We start from the raw sequence: 18468 nt of genomic DNA on the forward strand, positions 1-18468 counted from the left end.
ACAGAGGAACTCCAGTATTTATAACCCTTTAAACCAGAGAAAAGAGGAAATGAAATCCGGCTTTGTTATATTGAATGTCTTTCTTTTTGTTGTTGTGCAGAACTTTAAAATGCCAACATGACTTCAAGCAGTATTAGTTCATTCGTATTTTAATATACATTTAAAAAAGTGTTTAAAACATTGACAACGGACTAGATAACAGATGTGTGTGTGTGTGTGTGTGTGTGTATATTCTCACCTGATCATACTCCTGCAGTTTCCTCAGTTGGTTTTGGGAGATGAGCTGTTTGACCTCAGCTGCATCGTACACAAACAACCGGTAGTTCAGATCTCCTACCCAGATCACTACACTGGACCACAGAATGGATGAAGAGTTATGTATTGTAACACAACAGCATGTAAACAGTCTTACAGTAATACCATACGTTTACACATTACACTGTATGAAGAAAAAAATACTGTGGCATTGTTACACTATTTTACAGTTAAATGACATGTTGAAATGCCGGACTATTGCCTGAGAATGTCTCTCTCTCTGGGATTTAATTACATTAGCACCAAAGAATTCCATCTATAATAGTAATGACTACTGTAAGCCCCTTGACCCTGAAACATATAGTAGTACTGAGAATACAAGGCTAATGCACTAAGTGGTATGCTAATGTAGACATTGGAACTATGACTCTACAGTATGGGTCTTGGAGGGGACTGACTCGTGTTTGACGATATTGTGGGGAGGGTGGTCTAGCATGTGGAATCTCATGCGGGCACAGATGTCTTTGTAGTCCTGGTTCCTCCTCTCAAAGTCCTCGACGTGGGCCGCCAGGTGGGAGTTGACAAAACAGAAGCTGGTGTTGTGGAACACAAAGCGCACCGCCACACCTCCCTTGTTGCCCTGGAATGAGAAAAGAAAACATTGTACGTTGACTGACTGATTGATTTGTTTGTTTAGTAAAGCGTCTTGCAACAGATGCTCAGCCCGTATGGGTTTAAAGGACACTTGTTATATGAAAAACGATACCTTTTTACAGTATATGAACATAATAATACAATACTTTGCAGTAGCAGTATATTATTGCAGTACTCAAATATCTAATCATTTACATTATGTCTATGTTCTATGTACCTACTGTATCTATAAATGTCATAAAGTTTAAAGTTATGATGTTATTAAGTCATAAAGTTAATGGGAGCAAAAGGCAAACAAACACTTCCTCTTAGTTGACTTGACTCGTTCGTACCATTTTCCCCATGATGCCAGTTCCCACGTGCTCCGCCGCAACCTCTTTAATGTGATTCTTGTGCACCTTGTTGACAAACACCACTAGCATCATGCCCACTAGTCGAATGGTACGCACCTGGGGAGACAGAATTTGGATATGGAAGCTTCTATCAACCTATTATGAACCAAACGTGTCCTTTTATCAACATCTGCTGCTCTCAGTGTATAATTACAATAACGTAATATTGTAGTTGATTAAACCATTTGTGTTTTCCACTGAAGATGAGAAGATTCCGCTCATTGACTCACCATCTTGTACTTGGCTTTGGGGTGCAGACTTCTCTCCACAGCCTCTACCCACAGCTGCTCCTTAGAGGAGTCCAGATAGAAGAAGGCCTCTGTGCTCAGGTCCAGCTCCTGGAAACTACAGCACCCAGAATGCACAGGGAAATCAGTGCGGTAGTTCCAATGTTTGGGAAAGTCTTCAAAAGCACTCTTTATAGTATGTAATGAAATGTCTATTTCACAACTAGCAACGTCCATCCCATCATTAATGAGGAATTAAGAGGATCCAATTGTTAGTTCCACAACTCTGGGTCGTATTCACGAGGCAACAAACAGAAGAAAACGGACTGAAGAAGAGAGGGACTACCTGAAGTTGTTCAATAAGAAATGCTTGTCTTCGTTTTTTCATTGCAAAACATTTTTGCTACGGTGTGCACTGATGAATACGACCCAGGTTCATTCCTTCATACATGCTGTGTAGAAGACATTGGGTACGCAGATAGACATGTCACTGACCCCAGAGCGTAGACGTCAGGGGGTTCTAGCGAACAACACAGCCAGGGCTCTAGACTGCTGTCTGGAGACTGGCCATTCACATTCCACGTTCCAGAAAAGAATCTGAAACACACAAAACATTCTTATATAGACATTCACATACTTATGTAGACAGAAACATGTGTGAGTTTAGTGCTAGAGTGTAGCCTGATAAGGGTTACAGCTAAGAATAAGAACTTACAGCTCAGTGACTAAAAGTTGGCTTAGACACTTTTAGTTCAACCCAGGACCCTGCACATTTTGAAAATGGACCACGGAAAAACGACAGAAAAATGTGGAATAACTGCTGCTATAACCCACTTTCAATGGATCTCCTCAACTTTCAATGGATCTCCTCAACTTTCAATGGATCTCCTCAACTTTCAATGGATCTCCTCAACTTTCAATGGATCTCCTCAACTTTCTGCCAGACTCACAAGTGGCTACTGCAGGGGAGCATATGTAATGGAGCTGGTTCAATGAACCACTCTTGTGATGTTAACTTGGCTGAGACCTGAAGACTTGCATCATCTCCACAAGCTAATGTGGTCACACAGGAGGCCCAGGTTCGAACCCAGCCGGTGACTCACTGCCCCACCCACCATCCACACAAACCCATGGACAGTCACCTGAAGTCCTTGATGTCTACGTACTCCTTCTCCTTCTTGGCCAGGCGGTGTTTGATGAGGTACTCTCTCTGGCTGGCCTGAGTGGAGAACATGGCGTTCCGCATGCTGTTGGTGGTGGGGCTGTCACACCACGAGGTGGGCCGGTCAACACTAAGACTGCAACATCAGGTGAGGATGAGTCATTCCCACAGTTATTCCATTACATTATTTTTCAGGTAGGGTGTGATGTAAAGGCTACAAATCAAGATCTAGGCCACCGAAATTATAAATAGAGGCCCTCTGACACCAAATGAGCCCCACAGTGAAGGTGCCATAATACCCATAAAACTTAGGAAACAAGCAAGGAAATGGTTCCATTAGTTTTTCTATTCATTTTTCCCATAGGGGATTTGATAAACACTTAAAATAAGGTCTGTATTTCGCTTAGGCTTACCCTGGTGTGACGTTTTGATAACCATGTATATCTCTCTAGGACAAGGTGACTTATCAAAATAATTAGCATCAAAGTAAATTACATGCAAAACTACAAGCTCCTGCACGTCATCTCTAGCTAACACCTTTGCTAACAGGTATTGTGCCAATTTAAAACTTGCACAAGACAGTTCATAGAATTGTCCATTTAAAGAAATGTTGCTACATTTAGCTAACATCAGATAGTTAATCCAGAGATCCTTACCGTTGACTCGGTTCAGCAGTCTCGTCCAGATCATCGTGGGATTTGTAGTTCTTTATGATAGCCACATTAGCAGCTAATTAGGATTTCATTTTTGAGGGTTAAATACAGGTGAATATAATGATAGAAGTCACCTTGTCCTAGAGAAATTTACATAGCTATCAAAACATCATGCCAGGGTAAGCCTACATGAAACACAGCCCCTATTTTAAGTGTTTCTAAAATCCCCTATGGGAAAAATGAATGGTGGAAAAGTGATAGGAACCATTTCCCTGTTTGAACACTAGGTTTTATAAGTATTATGACTCTTACTGTGGTACTGGTAACACTCACTCTGTTTTGGCAGGCGTGATGAAGGCGGCATCTTTAGCCTGTATGGACGAAACTCTGTCTTTGGAAGTGGGGAGGGGTGTGGGTGGGAGAGGATTGGAGGGAGTGTAGGAGCCTTTACGTGGAGGCAGAGGGGGAACTGGAGGAGCTTCCCGGGGAGGCCCGATGCCATTCTGCTGGTTCTTCTTCTCCTCCACTTTGAGGGAATTATTGAAGTTGTCCTCGAAGCCAAAGTCTATGGCCAGAGAGAGAGCTGGGTCCTGTCTGTCAGCTGAGATAGAGGAGAGATTCATATGTGAGAAACCTTGTGACATTCACTGTATCATTCAACCGTCATATGCAACAAGTGTCTAGGATTCACACCTGACCTCTTGACTGTAATGTGTGCTGATGTCTGGTAACTATCCGGTGCAAAATGTCTGCAGTAGCATCACCCAGCTGGGTGCTGGACATTGGTTCTGGATAAGGATAAGTTTCTCTATACAATGTCAAGGGCTTTGAGAATCTGGAAAAGCTCTATATAAAATGCAATCAATTTGAACTTCTTCATTCAATTTGACCAATATTATCCATGTGTCCATACCTGTGCCGGTCTGGTTGGCTGAAGAGCTGTTGTTGAGGTTGGGAGGCGGTGGCGGTACGCCGGTGGGCTTGGTGTGAGAGTTGACAGCTTTGTGGATCCCTCTCTGAGGAGGGATGGGTGGGACTGGGACAGAGACCTTGCGGGGAGCCGGCATGATAGGATCCATCGCTTTGATTTGCCTGCTTTTGGACTCGACTGTGGAAAAGTTGGCAGCGCTGGATCACTCAATCAAGAGACAAAGCTACTCTGTGAGTTACATGAGACAGCATTTCTCTACACGTTGCAAACTGCAAATGTGGAAAGCAACCTAATACGAGTGCCAAGAATGATCTCATAGATTACAGTAAATCTAGGTTGTTTTTTTGCAGATCTAAAGAGAAATGCAATACAATGACAATAGCACGACAACACTCCCTTCCAAGGATCACACTCATTGTTCTATACACACCCATCTTGTTTCTATTGACCTTTCACAACGCAAATACTACTAGAGATAAAATGTTAGGGAAATGAGGCAACACCCAGCACAGCAGGGCTGTTAGAGAGAAAGAGGATGTGTCACAAATGGCACCCCATTCCATATAAAGTGCACTACTTTTGACCAGGGCCCATAGGAAATAGGGTGCCATTTGGGAAGCAACCCTCAGCCTGTGCTAATGAGGTTACACTGTCTCAATCATTAACCAGCCATGCCAAGGCAACGGTTCGACATTTCAAAAACTGTTACTGTCCCCTATCAAGCCAAACTGCTTGGGGACCTATATTTAAAATAGCTAGCCTATTGCTTTCAATATTCCAGGAGTGGGTGTTGTAGATGAGGTCATACTCATTAAGAAATGTAATGGATTTTCTATATTTTTAGCACTTTTGGGGGGTTGAAACATTAGTCTATATACAATGCATCTATGACAGAGTAGTGATGGGACACAGTCAGGGCTCTACAGTGAGACCATTTCACTCGCTTATGCGCCTAAATATTTTGTTGTTTAACCTGGAATGTTAATTTAGGAGCACCAGTGCGCTTAGAAGAATGAAGGATTCTATCTATAACACCATTCATATTTTTAATTGTGCTCCTAAATGTCTTTGTGTGTGCCTACATTTTTCAACGTACACGCACACATGCACCTTGTAATAAAGGTCAGCGTAGAGCCCTGCCAGTCTTTTAACTGTGGCATATTATATTAAGACAGTGGACACCAATATTAACTTGATACGAGTAATCCCATTTAGATAAGCCACAATCCACATCAACCAGTCAAAACTAAATCAAAAGACACGGCTACAGGAGATTATCAACTGTGGCTCTGGTAACTCAACATCAGAGATAGGACATACCAGTAGGTACGGTGCCACTGCCACCTTGAAAGGGGCCTCTGACCGTAAACATAGCTGAGGAATGTAACCGGTAGACATAGGTGAAACGTGAGAGAAGAGGACGTAGGGGGAAATTACTAAGGCGTGGAAGTCAGTCACCCTGGGGAAATAAATACATGTTGGATGAGTTCATGAATAATACATGCACTAGTGAGTAAGGGTGTCTGTAGGGTACAGTAGTGTTGAGCAGAGAGAGAAGCAAGAGAAAGAGAGTAGCAAGAGAGAGCGTGAGACAGCGAGAGACAGAGAGCGAGAGAAAGAGCGCGAAACAGCGAGGGAGAGAGCGAGAGACAGCGAGAGAGAGTGCGAGACAGCGAGAGACAGAGTGCGAGACAGCGAGAGACAGAGTGCGAGACAGCGAGAGACTGAGAGTGCGAGACAGCGAGAGACTGAGAGTGCGAGACGCGCGAGACAGCGAGAGACTGAGAGCGCGAGACAGCGAGAGACAGAGCATGAGACAGCGAGAGACAGAGAGCGCGAGACAGCGAGAGACAGAGCATGAGACAGCGAGAGACAGAGCATGAGACAGCGAGAGACAGAGCATGAGACAGCGAGAGACAGAGAGCGAGAGATAGAGAGGGCGAGACAGCGAGAGCGCGAGACAGCGAGGGAGAGAGCGAGAGACAGCGAGAGACAGCGCGAGACAGAGCGCGAGACAGAGCGCGAGACAGAGCGCGAGACAGCGAGAGACTGAGAGTGCGAGACAGCGAGAGACTGAGAGTGCGAGACAGCGAGAGACTGAGAGTGCGAGACAGAGAGAGACAGAGTGCGAGACAGCGAGAGACAGAGTGCGAGACAGCGAGAGACTGAGAGTGCGAGACAGCGAGAGAGAGCGAGAGACAGAGAGCGTGAGACAGAGAGCGTGAGACAGACAGCGTGAGACAGCAAGAGACAGAGAGCGAGAGACGAGACAGCGAGAGACAGAGTGAGAGACAGCGAGAAACAGAGAGCGAGAGACAGCAAGAGACAGAGCGAGAGAGAGCAAGAGACTGAGAGCGAGAGACAGCAAGAGACTGAGAGCGAGAGACAGCAAGAGACAGAGCGAGAGACAGCAAGAGACAGAGCGAGAGACAGTAAGAGACTGAGAGCGAGAGACAGTAAGAGACTGAGAGCGAGAGACAGTAAGAGACTGAGAGCGAGAGACAGTAAGAGACAGAGCGAGAGACAACGAGAGACTGAGAGCGAGAGACAGCAAGAGACTGAGAGCGAGAGACAGCGAGAGAAAGAGCGAGAGACAGCGAGAGAAAGAGCGAGAGACAGAAGGAGAGAAAGAGCGAGAGACAGAAGGAGAGAAAGAGCGAGAGACAGAAGGAGAGAAAGAGCGAGAGACAGAAGGAGAGAAAGAGCGAGAGACAGAAGGAGAGAAAGAGCGAGAAAGAGCGAGAGACAGAAGGAGAGAAAGAGCGAGAGACAGAAGGAGAGAAAGAGCGAGAGACTGAGTGCGAAAGACAGTGAAAAGAGAAAGAGAAAAAGAGAGAAAGAGCAAGGGCGAGAGAGAGACTGGCTCACCTTGCTGCTTGGCTCTCTTCAACTGGGAGAAGAAGGACTGGCTGCGCTCATCATCCTGGAGCTCCAGAATCAGCTCCAGGGCTTTCTCCCCTCTGACCCGTATCCTAACGCAAGCTGGAGGGGCAGGGAGAAGCACACATCCACCATTGACTCCCCTTATGGCAACCACAGACTCATTCAATTCAATACACTATTTATTCCTAAGGGGCAATTATTGCTGGGTATAGAGTGACAGGGCAGGAGGGGCAGGCAGACAACACATGACAGGATACGTTGTTACATTCACCACAACTTAGCCTATACAAATATACCATTTACTCACTCACCACAACCATGGAGACACTACCCATGTCCACTTGCATGTCTACCAACTCCACACAAAATGAGGTAGACAGTGATTTGCCAACAGTGAGCTATTTCAACAGAGTGCAGGTGGTCCCATCGCCACAGGCAACTCATGACCAACTTTTGCAACTAAATAAATCTGCAGAGACAACCAGGCATGGAGCTCAGGGCATGCACTAAAAATCTAACCAAATTGGATGAAGAGCTCTGTTACAAACGATTGTCATGTTTTTATTGTAGTACTGTTGCCACAACACTGGTCTTGCACATAAGCTCCTATAATAAAGGTAGAAACAACAACACAATGATGCGGAATTACTTATAGCAAACCTTCACTAGAAACAATTCCTATCAAGGTGGATGACCATTTAAAAAACGGAAGTATGAGGAGAAAAGTCTTACTTACTTTTTGATGGCAAGTCAATGAGCAGCGCTTCTTCAGCCTCTGAAATAAAGCAGTTAAAAAGAGAACATTAAAGAGTTGTAAACGTGAGGCTCAAAGGTCTGTGGGGAAGAATATGTCATGACAGCAAGTTTCAATAGGCTCTTGCTACTAGCTGTTGACTTTCAAATGTCTGGCCATCGTAAACAAAGCACCTTGGACTTGTTCCACTACGACAAGCAATAACCTTGAGTTAATACTGCTACCATGGTAGGGAGTTAAGGAATGTCAAGTTTAAATGCCTGCAGGCTTTACAAGAGAGGGGCTCTGCATCACAATCAGCTGTCTGTTGGTACAGGAACCGTTCTATATCAAATCTCTGAAATCTGCTCTGAACTGTAGCAGTTAAATAACATTTCCAAAGCATTTCTTTAGCATGCACTGCAAACAATGGTACCATTCAATAACACTTCCCAAACATTTAGCCTAGTTACATTGAAAAACTAAATGGTAGGCATACATGGAATTTAAAAGGTGAATTGAGACCCAGTGGTCACTTACCTCGCACAATCTGAAAATGACTGTTGATGGGTATGGACAACTGATGTACCGGACAGGACACAACAGTATCAGGGTTAGCCAAAACACCTAACCTGGAGGGAGAGGAGGAAATTATCTTTGAATACAGCACCCTACGTGGTTGGTCTTCAGATAGGAAGTTTCATTTAATCTAATTTGCATAAAACCTCATGCAGTATAGTGAGCAAGAGAGGTGTTGTCATAGTGCTTTTACAGACTTCCCTAAAACATTTAAGTGGAAAAAGATCAACGTAAACAGAACTTATGTAACTTAGCCCAAACAGTTGCCGTTTCATGATGCAAGATATTCAAATGCAAGCGCAATGAAAAGTAAATGATTAGGTACTTATGTTAGAGCTTCAGAGCTGTGATGTGTGGGTTAATGTAGGGTCATATTTCTCTCCCTGATGATGACAATGCAACAGCCAAAGCATCAGTGAACTGAAGTCGATTCCAACCGAAATCCATGCAAGACATTCAAATAAATGAGAGGCTCATATGAAAATGATCACAAGGCCTGAGCTTTAATCCAACTCAAATGGAGCGTCTGTCTGAGCTGTGATGAGGGTTAATGTAGGTCAAGTCTCACTCCCTACCAATGACTGTACAGCAGCAGGCAGGGCGTCAGAACATGTCCACACTTCCTTTCAACTCTTAACAAGAAATGTGATTACTGTGCAGAAGTGGAACATGATGCAACCCTGGCTGCTTGTCTGAATGTGTCAGGTCAGGACACTCTGTTCCAAATAGGCTAGCTGGAGATGGCACCGTAAGTAGTATACCCAACTTCTCTTCCAAAACACCCCTATAAAGTCCCTTGTCATTATATATAGACCTAATAGGTTCCACCTATCATCAACAAGTAGACCTAATAATACTATGGCAAAAGCTCTGTCCCTCCAGTTTCCCGGAAAGAAAACGATCAATTCAATGTGTGACTGAACTGGGCGATAACTCTAACCCATATTGCGATACATTCCATGAATTGATGCGACCACGATAGATAGAACGATACGATCATAACATAGATATCTACCACAGTTTAAAACATTTTTTATTATCCTTTAAGCTACTACTAGTTTGATGGCTGTAGCCATCAATTGTCCCATTAACGATCAACCATAACTCATTTCATTTCATAACTTATAGGCTAGTATAGACGACTTAACTTTATCATAATGAAATGCCTGCGATAAGTGATCGTGTCGATAGTTTTCAGTTTATCGTCCCAGCTCTAGAGTGACATAACATAATTGAAAACCCATTTGACATTGGAAGTACACATGCCTGACATCTTCCCCTCCTGGTACCTCTCCTGGTAATCACTCAATTATGAGCGGTCTAAGGCACTGCATCTCAGTCCAAGAGGCGACACTACAGTCCCTGGTTCGATTCCAGGCTGTATCACATCCGGCCGTGATTGCGAGTCCCATAGGGCGGCGCACAATTGGCACAGCGTCGTCCGAGATTGACCGGGGTAGGCTGTCATTGTAAATAAGAATTTGTTCTTAACTGACTTGCCTAGACAAATAAATTATAAATCTCAGCCTATGAGAGCATATATACCCCATAATGACACATTAAAAACAGGTTTTTCTTATTTTAAAAAACTAAACAGAAATACGTTATTTATTTACATAAGTATTCAGACCCTTTGCTATGAGACTCGAAATTGAGCTCAAGTGCATCCTGTTTCCATTGATCATCCTAGAGATGTTTTTACAGCTTCATTAGAATCCACCTGTGGTAAATTCAATTGATTGGACATGATTTGGAAAGGCACACACCTGTCTATATAAGGTCCCACAGTTGCCAGTGCATATCAGAGCAAATACCAAGCAATGAGGTCGAAGGATTGTCCGTGGAACTCTGGGACAGGATTGTGTCGAAGCACTGGGGAAGAGTAACAAAAAAATGTCTGCCGCATTGAAGGTCCCCAAGAACAAAGTGGCCTCCATCATTCTTAAATGGAAGAAGTTTGAACCACCAAAACCCTTCCAAGAGCTGGCTCTGACAGAGCTCCGGAGTTCCTCTGTGGAGATGGGAGAACCATCCAGAAGGACAACAATCTCTGCAGCACCGATCAGGCCATTATGGTAGAGTGGCCAGACGGAAGCCACTCCTCAAAAGGCACATGACAGCCCGCTTGGAGTTTGCCAAAAGGCACCTAAAGGACTCTCAGACCATGAGAAACAACATTCTCTGGTCTGATGAAACCAAGATTGAACTCTTTGGCCTGAATGCCAAGCGTCAGGTCTGGAAGAAACCTGGTCCCATCCCTATGGTGAAGCATGGTGGTGGCAGCATCATGATGTGGGGATGTTTTTCTGCAGCAGGGGCTAATAGTCTAGTCAGGATCGAGGGAAAGATGAACGGAGTAAAGTACAGAGAGATCCTTGATGACCTGCTCCAGAGCGCTCAGAACGTCAGACTGGGGCGAAGGTTCACCTTCCAACAGGACAACGACCCTAAGCACACAGCCAAGACAACGCAGGAGTGGCATCGGGACAAGTCAATGACAGAGGCAATGACAGAGGTCAAACGTTTTCTGTAAGTCTTCAAGGTTTTCACACACTGTTGCTGGTATTTTGGCCCATTCCTCCATGCAGATCTCCTCTAGAGCAGTGATGTGTTGCTGGGCAACACAAACTTTCAACTCCCTCCAAAGATTCTCTATGGGGTTGAGATCTGGAGACTGGCTAGGCCACTCCAGGACCTTGAAATGCTTCTTACGAAGCCACTCCTTCGTTGCCCGGGCGGTGTGTTTGGGATCATTGTCATGCTGAAAGACCCAGCCACGTTTTATCTTCAATGCCCTTGCTGATGGAAGGTCAAAATGTTTTTGCTTTGTCATTACGGGATAGTGTGTGTCGATTGAGGGGAAAATAGATTTTTGAATAAGGCTGTAACATAACAAAATGCTGAAAAAGTCAAGGGGTCTGAATATTTTCAGAATGCAATGTACATATATACATGTTGGAGCAGGGGGCTGTTAGATACATACAGGTTGGAGCAGGGGGCTGTTAGATACATACAGGTTGGAGCAGGGGGCTGTTAGATACATACATGTTGGAGCAGGGGGCTATTAGATACATACATGTTGGAGCAGGGGGCTGTTAGATACATACATGTTGGAGCAGGGGGCTGTTAGATACATACATGTTGGAGCAGGGGGCTATTAGATACATACAGGTTGGAGCAGGGGGCTGTTAGATACATACATGTTGGAGCAGGGGGCTGTTAGATACATACAGGTTGGAGCAGGGGGCTGTTAGATACATACAGGTTGGAGCAGGGGGCTGTTAGATACATACATGTTGGAGCAGGGGGCTATTAGATACATACAGGTTGGAGCAGGGGGCTGTTAGATACATACAGGTTGGAGCAGGGGGCTGTTAGATACATACATGTTGGAGCAGGGGGCTATTAGATACATACATGTTGGAGCAGGGGGCTGTTAGATACATACATGTTGGAGCAGGGGGCTATTAGATACATACAGGTTGGAGCAGGGGGCTGTTAGATACATACATGTTGGAGCAGGGGGCTGTTAGATACATACAGGTTGGAGCAGGGGGCTGTTAGATACATACATGTTGGAGCAGGGGGCTGTTAGATACATACAGGTTGGAGCAGGGGGCTGTTAGATACATACAGGTTGGAGCAGGGGGCTATTAGATACATACAGGTTGGAGCAGGGGGCTATTAGATACATACAGGTTGGAGCAGGGGGCTATTAGATAAATACAGGTTGGAGCAGAGGGCTATTAGATACATACAGGTTGGAGCAGGGGGCTGTTAGATACATACAGGTTGGAGCAGGGGGCTATTAGATACATACAGGTTGGAGCAGTGGGCTATTAGATACATACAGGTTGGAGTAGGAGGCTGTTAGATACATAGAGGTTGGAGCAGGGGGCTGTTAGATACATAGAGGTTGGAGCAGGTTAAGTGCCTTGGCTCAGTGTGTACATAGTTTTAATGCATTTAGGTAGTCGACCACGGAGTTTGTGTGTGCTCTCATGTGAGTCTCATTAGAGTGGTGGTGGGATACAGACATAATAAGCAGCGTGATGGCTGGCACTAGGGCTAACCTCTGTCTCTCTACTGCACACACACACCAGCTGAAATGGTCCTGAGTATTATCACACACTAAACAAAAACATCAAACAAGCAACCATGTTCAGAGCTGATGACTGAGAATCTCCTCATGTGCTGGCTGTCAGATAAAGCCTAGAGTGGTGCTGTAAACCCAGGCTTCTCAAAGTGGGGAGGTACTGCAGGGGGTCCATGCCCAGATATCAAAACAATATATAAAAACATCTGATTGCAGGAAAAGCCACTTTGGCAGCTGACTGCGTCAACATGAGATTCTGACATGAAAACCACTAGGCAATCTGAGGTTTGTAATAAATGGTCTGCATGCATTTGGCAGTGAACTCCCATCAGGACACAGCCTGCGGATCAATTCAGGCATGCTGTAGTGCTGCACTGTGTCTTTCTAGAGGCATACCTGTCAATCATCACTCACCCTCAAACATTATGCTGCTAAAAACATAATGAGGAACCTTGTAATGCAAGGTAGACTACAGAACACCATGGCAAACATTGGTATGGTCTTTCTGCATAGTCTTGTACAGATGGTCCACACAAGCAAAAATGTCCTGCAAGTAGCAGTCGGACAGGAAGAGGTTTTGCAAAGCAATGTTTCATCTCAAATTGTACACCACTGCTTGACAGAAATAAACCTGACCACTTGAGTACAACTCATCATTATGACCCAGTATGGGTGAGAAAGGCAGATATGAATGAACATACATTTTCAGACACTGAGTTCTCTAATGTTAGTACTTACATAAACTCCCCAGAGAACTCAATCAGTGACAGTAGCCTGGGCTCCTTCTGACCGGACAGCCTTACCTCCTGTCCTCTTACAGTTTGAGCATCACTATTAAGGAACCAGCAGCAATGATGAGAGGGCAGGGACACACACTAGGGCAGGCTAGAACTTGAAGATGAAACTACAAATAGGCCGAGTGACCAGAATAGTGGCTATGATTTGGTCAACAAATATTTAACCACACTAGCTATTCCAGACTGTTGTCTATTCAAGGTTGTTGTGAAATACTTCAAATGGAGCTATATGTTAATAACAATGGAAGACGTGTATAAGGCTTATGTAGTATTATTGAGAGAAAAAATTGTTAAGCTAGTTAGTACAGATGCACAACCTACAAAACAGTAAGTCATCATGACCATATACTGTATGGACCAAGTAACTGGTTATTTGGTTACATTGTTTTTGGAAACTGAAGCAAAAAGCAAGAGTTTGTAGGCTGTTGCGATTCCAAGACATGCACATGGACAGAGCCATAGAGATCCTATTTAATTCTATTTTGTATTATAATTCTATGGACAGAATATTCCTAGCAAGCTAACTAGGCTTACTGGGTTAACAAATCAAACTTTATGGATGCAAATGCAGAGAACAAGGACTGTATAGAGTCTAATCCGTGGTAAAAAAAAATAATAATAATAATAATAATTTAAAAAGCTGAAATGTAATAAAATAGTATATAGAAAATATGAATGATCTAAAAGAACTGAATGACTAAAAGACTAAGAGCACCCTGTGGAAAAACAAAGATAAAAAGGTGTTAAAGATCTCTTTTAAAAAATGCCCAAAGTTTCAGTTTAAAAACTCAGGTTCTCTGGCAGGCTGTTCCAGGGGCTGAGGGCATAGTAACTAAAGTCTGCCTCTTGGTCCAAGGCTTTGGGATAGTTAAAAGGCTAGTACCAGAGGAACTGTGGGACCTACTGGGTACATTCTGCATGTCTGTCATGTATTGGGGTGCACAATCGTGAAGTGATTTAAAGACTAATAAAATAATATTGTCTAAATAAATTCTAAAACTTTCAAAATCTATTCTAAAAAACACACAGAAAACAAACACAGAGAATTAAAAACCGGTGTAAGGTGTGCTCTCCGTATGTATGGTCTTGGTCAGTTGACCAAAGGATTTCTTGGGTAGTATTAAATCAACCCTGCTAGTAAAACATGGATCATTATTTCAGTGTCAGACTGAGAAAAACACTAATCAGCTGAAATATTCAGAGTAAACACAACAAAATGTTTGACCTGCAAGACAATATTATAAAAAATATAAAATGCAACCAAACCTAAACAGTTCATTTAGCTGGATAACTTAGCGACCTAAAAACCTATAGCTATGTTAGCATGCTAACAGCTACCTAGTTTTAAAAAAGCAAAACAAAAAAAATGGCAGACTTTCATAAGGATATTGCCAAGCACTGCTCGTCACTCCCGAAGCCCGAAGAGGAATCCATTCTCACCAATATATATTTAGCTACGGGTGGTAACTAAGGGTATATACACGGACCGTCCAGACGTTTACCAAGGAAAGTTCCAGGTGACAGCTGTCTACCGAGACGTTTAACCGGCGGGGGAGTGCTAGGGCCTAGGCTAGTAGTAGTCATGCTATATTGATATTGCTGTCATGAGAAAATGTTAGTCTGGTCCTGGAAGTTTGTTTTCAGACGCAACTCACGTTCGCAGTCACACAAAATATGCGTGGTAGTTAACTAACGTTAGCTGTGTTTATCAAAATGCCGATAGCATAGCTAGCTTTTATAATAATGTATTTAGATCGCTAGTAAATCCTCCATGTAGCACCTTGTCTTCAATGCTGTCTTCCCTCCTCTTCAATGTCACAGCTTCCAGATGCCAGGCTAGACAGCTAGCCATCCAGCTGCTACGAAAACCCCGGACTTGCGAGGTGTGGTTACAGCCAGTGTCAGATTTCGCTAATGACAACTTCTACGCTGCGCATCATTTGCGCATATATATTAAACGAGAAGGACGGGTCATAATATGGAAAGGGAAAAAATATGAATTCCCATACACAGGCTACATCAGAACAGTATGGAGGTATATTATCAGAATCATAAGGCCTGCTCCAGCATCAAAGTGTGTTAGCCCAAAGGCCGGCAGATGGAGATATTGATTGAGTATTTTCCATCATACCATCCAACGCATTGTATGCAGCCGGCAATACAATCATATCCCCGTGGACCGGTTTGTACCTAAAACATTCTCCATGCAGGCTGCAAATGCATCGATTTCCTCCTTAACTAGATTTAATGGCAAGAAGGGGAGAAATATGCGTACTTTCTTTATGAAACACCATTTTCCACAACTAAATGTTGCATATTGCATCCAGGTGGTGGAAAATTGAGTTTCATGAAGAAAGTATTAATATTTTCAGACATTAAATCTAGTTAAGGAGGAAATCGACACGTTTGCAGCCTGCATGGAGAATGTTTTAGGTTGAACCGGTCCACGGGGATACGAGTGTTTGCCGGTTGCATTCAATGCATTTGGACGGTAAAATGAAACCATTAATACCAGCTCAACATAGACATCTGCCGGCCTTTGGGCTATATGTGTGGGTATGATGAAAGGTATAGAATATAATTGGTTGCAAATTGATCATACCTTAAGGAATGAGTCCATAAAAACCCCTTTAGCTCCTATTCACTTTATTAGGCCAATACAGTACCTAATTAGGGACTACGTTTACAAAGCTCTGATCCGTTTATAAAAATGATAATCTCTTACCTGGACTAACATTATCAATAATGTGTTTGAGACACAGTTGAACCTATGCGATACACTAGTCTTGGGTGAAACTAGCATGACATTGTTCAATGAGGAATAAATAGAAGAACTATCATGATATTGTTCAATGAGGAATAAATAGAAGAACTAGCATAATATTATTTAATGAGGAATAAATAGAAGAACTATCATGATATTGTTCAATGAGGAATAAATAGAAGAACTATCATGATATTGTTCAATGAGGAATAAATAGAAGAACTATCATGATATTGTTCAATGAGGAATAAATAGAAGAACTATCATGATATTGTTCAATGAGGAATAAATAAAAGAACTATCATGATATTGTTCAATGAGAAATATATAGAAGAACTAGCATAATATTATTCAATGAGGAATAAATAGAAGAACTATCATGATATTGTTCAATGAGGAATAAATAGAATAACTATCATGATATTGTTCAATCAGGAATAGATAGAAAAACTAGGAGGATATTGTTCAATGAGAAATAGATAGAAGTAAAATGATATTAGTCAATGAGGAATAAATGGAAGAACTAGCAGGATATTGTTCAATGAGGAATACATAGAAGACAAAGCCTATGTTGACAGCTATACAATCAAGAGAGTTACATTTTGTTGGCCTGGTCCCAGATCTGTTTATGCTGTCTTTCCATCTCCTACAGCTATGCAGCACAAACAGATCTGGGACCAGGCTAACAATTGGTGCCTGCTGATCATTAAAGTAAAACAAGGCATACTATATACAGTACAAAAAGCCCTGCGTAATGAGAAACCAGCCTACATGCACACAGCAAACAATAGACATACCCAGTAAAGATTTCAAGAGAGTTGGTATGAAACACGTTTTGAGGCCTGATGATGCTGGGGCCGGTGTACCAGTAACAAAACACTGATACACTGATAGACAAGGACAGTCACACACATTTAAAATACAATTATATACAAACAATACAACTAAAATAATACAAATAATACAATAAAAAAATAATGTGTGTGTGTGTGTGTGTTAAAGTGTGTGTGTTAGTGTGTCTGTGTGTGTTTGTGTCTTAGTGTTTGTGTTTTAAAGTGTGTCTGTGTATGTGTTTGTGTGTTAAAGTGTGTGTGTTTGTGTCTTAAAGTGTGTGTGTGTTTGTGTTTTAAAGTGTGTCTGTGTATGTGTTTGTGTGTTAAAGTGTGTCTGTGTGTCCCCTCACAGTCCCCGCTGTTCCATGATATGTTGTTGAATCTTGTTTTAAAAGGTAATTTTGCTGTTTGCTTGAGTAATTGGAGATGGAAGGGAGTGATGGCAACACGACATTCAGGGCAGGTGGACTGAGCCCCACCTGTTTTTTGGGGGGTTGTTGCTGGTTTTGCATGTTATTTTGGCATTAATATGTGTCAGATATCAGTTTGCAAACAATGTAAAAAAGTAAATAAATAGCCTCTTATCCGCTAGTTGTCCCCTTATGCCATAGTTTGTACATCTCAATTGTCAGTAAAAACCACATTTGTTTAAGCAAGTCACCATTTCAGCTTTGTTTTTTTTAAGGCAGTAAATGAGGCTGAATGAATTGTTTTGCTGCCAGACAAGGCTCCGCTGATAGCCAGGTTAGCAGTGGTAAGGATTCACTCCATGATGCTCAAAAGAAAGCTCTGCTATTGGGACAGCTTTGTGTAGGCTCAAACAGTTTGTGGGCACCGTTTGTCACCATTATAGTGCAATTAATGTATTGTTTAGTGTTGTGGTGTAAAGTACTTAAATACAAATATTTTAAAGTACTACATAAGTAATTCTTTGGGGTATCTGTACTTTACTTTACTATTTCTATTTTTGACAACTTTTACATTTAATTCACTACATTCCTGAAGAAAATACTGTACTTTTTACTCCATACATTTTCCCTGACACCCAAAAGTACTTGTTAAATGTTTTATGCTTCGCAGCAGAGGAAAATGGTTCAATTCACGCACTTATCAACAGAACATCCCTAGTCATCCCTACTGTCTCTGATCTGGCGGACTCATTAAACACACTGTAAATTATGTCTAAATGTCGGAGAGTTCCCCTGGCTATCCGTAACTGTACAAAACAAGACAATGGTGCAGTCTGGTTTGCTAAATATAAGGAATTTGACATTATTTATTCTTTTACTTTTGATAATTAAGTACATTTTAGTGATTTAAATTTACTTTGATACTAAAGTATATTTAAAACCAAATACTTTTAGATTTTAACTCAAGTAGTATTTTATTGGGTGTCTTTCACTTTTACTATTGAGGTATCTTTACTTTTACTCAAGTATGACAATTGGGTACTTTTTCCACCACTTGTGTTATGTTGTGTAGTGGCTTTGCTGGCATGCATCCAAGATT

At 42.5% G+C, this 18468-nt stretch overlaps 1 protein-coding gene across 4 annotated transcripts in view; it reads right to left on the reverse strand.

Annotated features, from left to right (window-relative positions):
* LOC109910172 (inositol polyphosphate 5-phosphatase OCRL) overlaps positions 1-15358 on the reverse strand; it is a 39162-nt gene extending 23804 nt beyond the window's left edge. The window contains exons 1-12 of one of the 4 annotated variants that reach the window (XM_031797181.1): positions 14803-15358; positions 8431-8522; positions 7894-7932; positions 7143-7256; positions 4257-4451; positions 3677-3944; positions 2671-2826; positions 2024-2125; positions 1532-1646; positions 1242-1358; positions 714-895; positions 239-350 (exon numbers count right to left, since the gene is read on the reverse strand). In XM_031797181.1, the coding sequence (XP_031653041.1) occupies positions 239-350; positions 714-895; positions 1242-1358; positions 1532-1646; positions 2024-2125; positions 2671-2826; positions 3677-3944; positions 4257-4422 (1218 nt within the window). In that variant the 5' untranslated portion in view covers positions 4423-4451; positions 7143-7256; positions 7894-7932; positions 8431-8522; positions 14803-15358. Of the gene's footprint in view, positions 1-238; positions 351-713; positions 896-1241; positions 1359-1531; positions 1647-2023; positions 2126-2670; positions 2827-3676; positions 3945-4256; positions 4452-5594; positions 5918-7142; positions 7257-7893; positions 7933-8430; positions 8523-13303; positions 13975-14802 lie in introns of those variants that run through there. The other 3 variants (XM_031797178.1, XM_031797179.1, XM_031797180.1) reach the window with 3 other exon arrangements.
* Positions 15359-18468: the final 3110 nt, after the last annotated feature.

Source organism: Oncorhynchus kisutch, linkage group LG19, assembly GCF_002021735.2.
Source record: "Oncorhynchus kisutch isolate 150728-3 linkage group LG19, Okis_V2, whole genome shotgun sequence".
In the NCBI taxonomy this organism is placed as follows: Eukaryota; Metazoa; Chordata; class Actinopteri; order Salmoniformes; family Salmonidae; genus Oncorhynchus; species Oncorhynchus kisutch.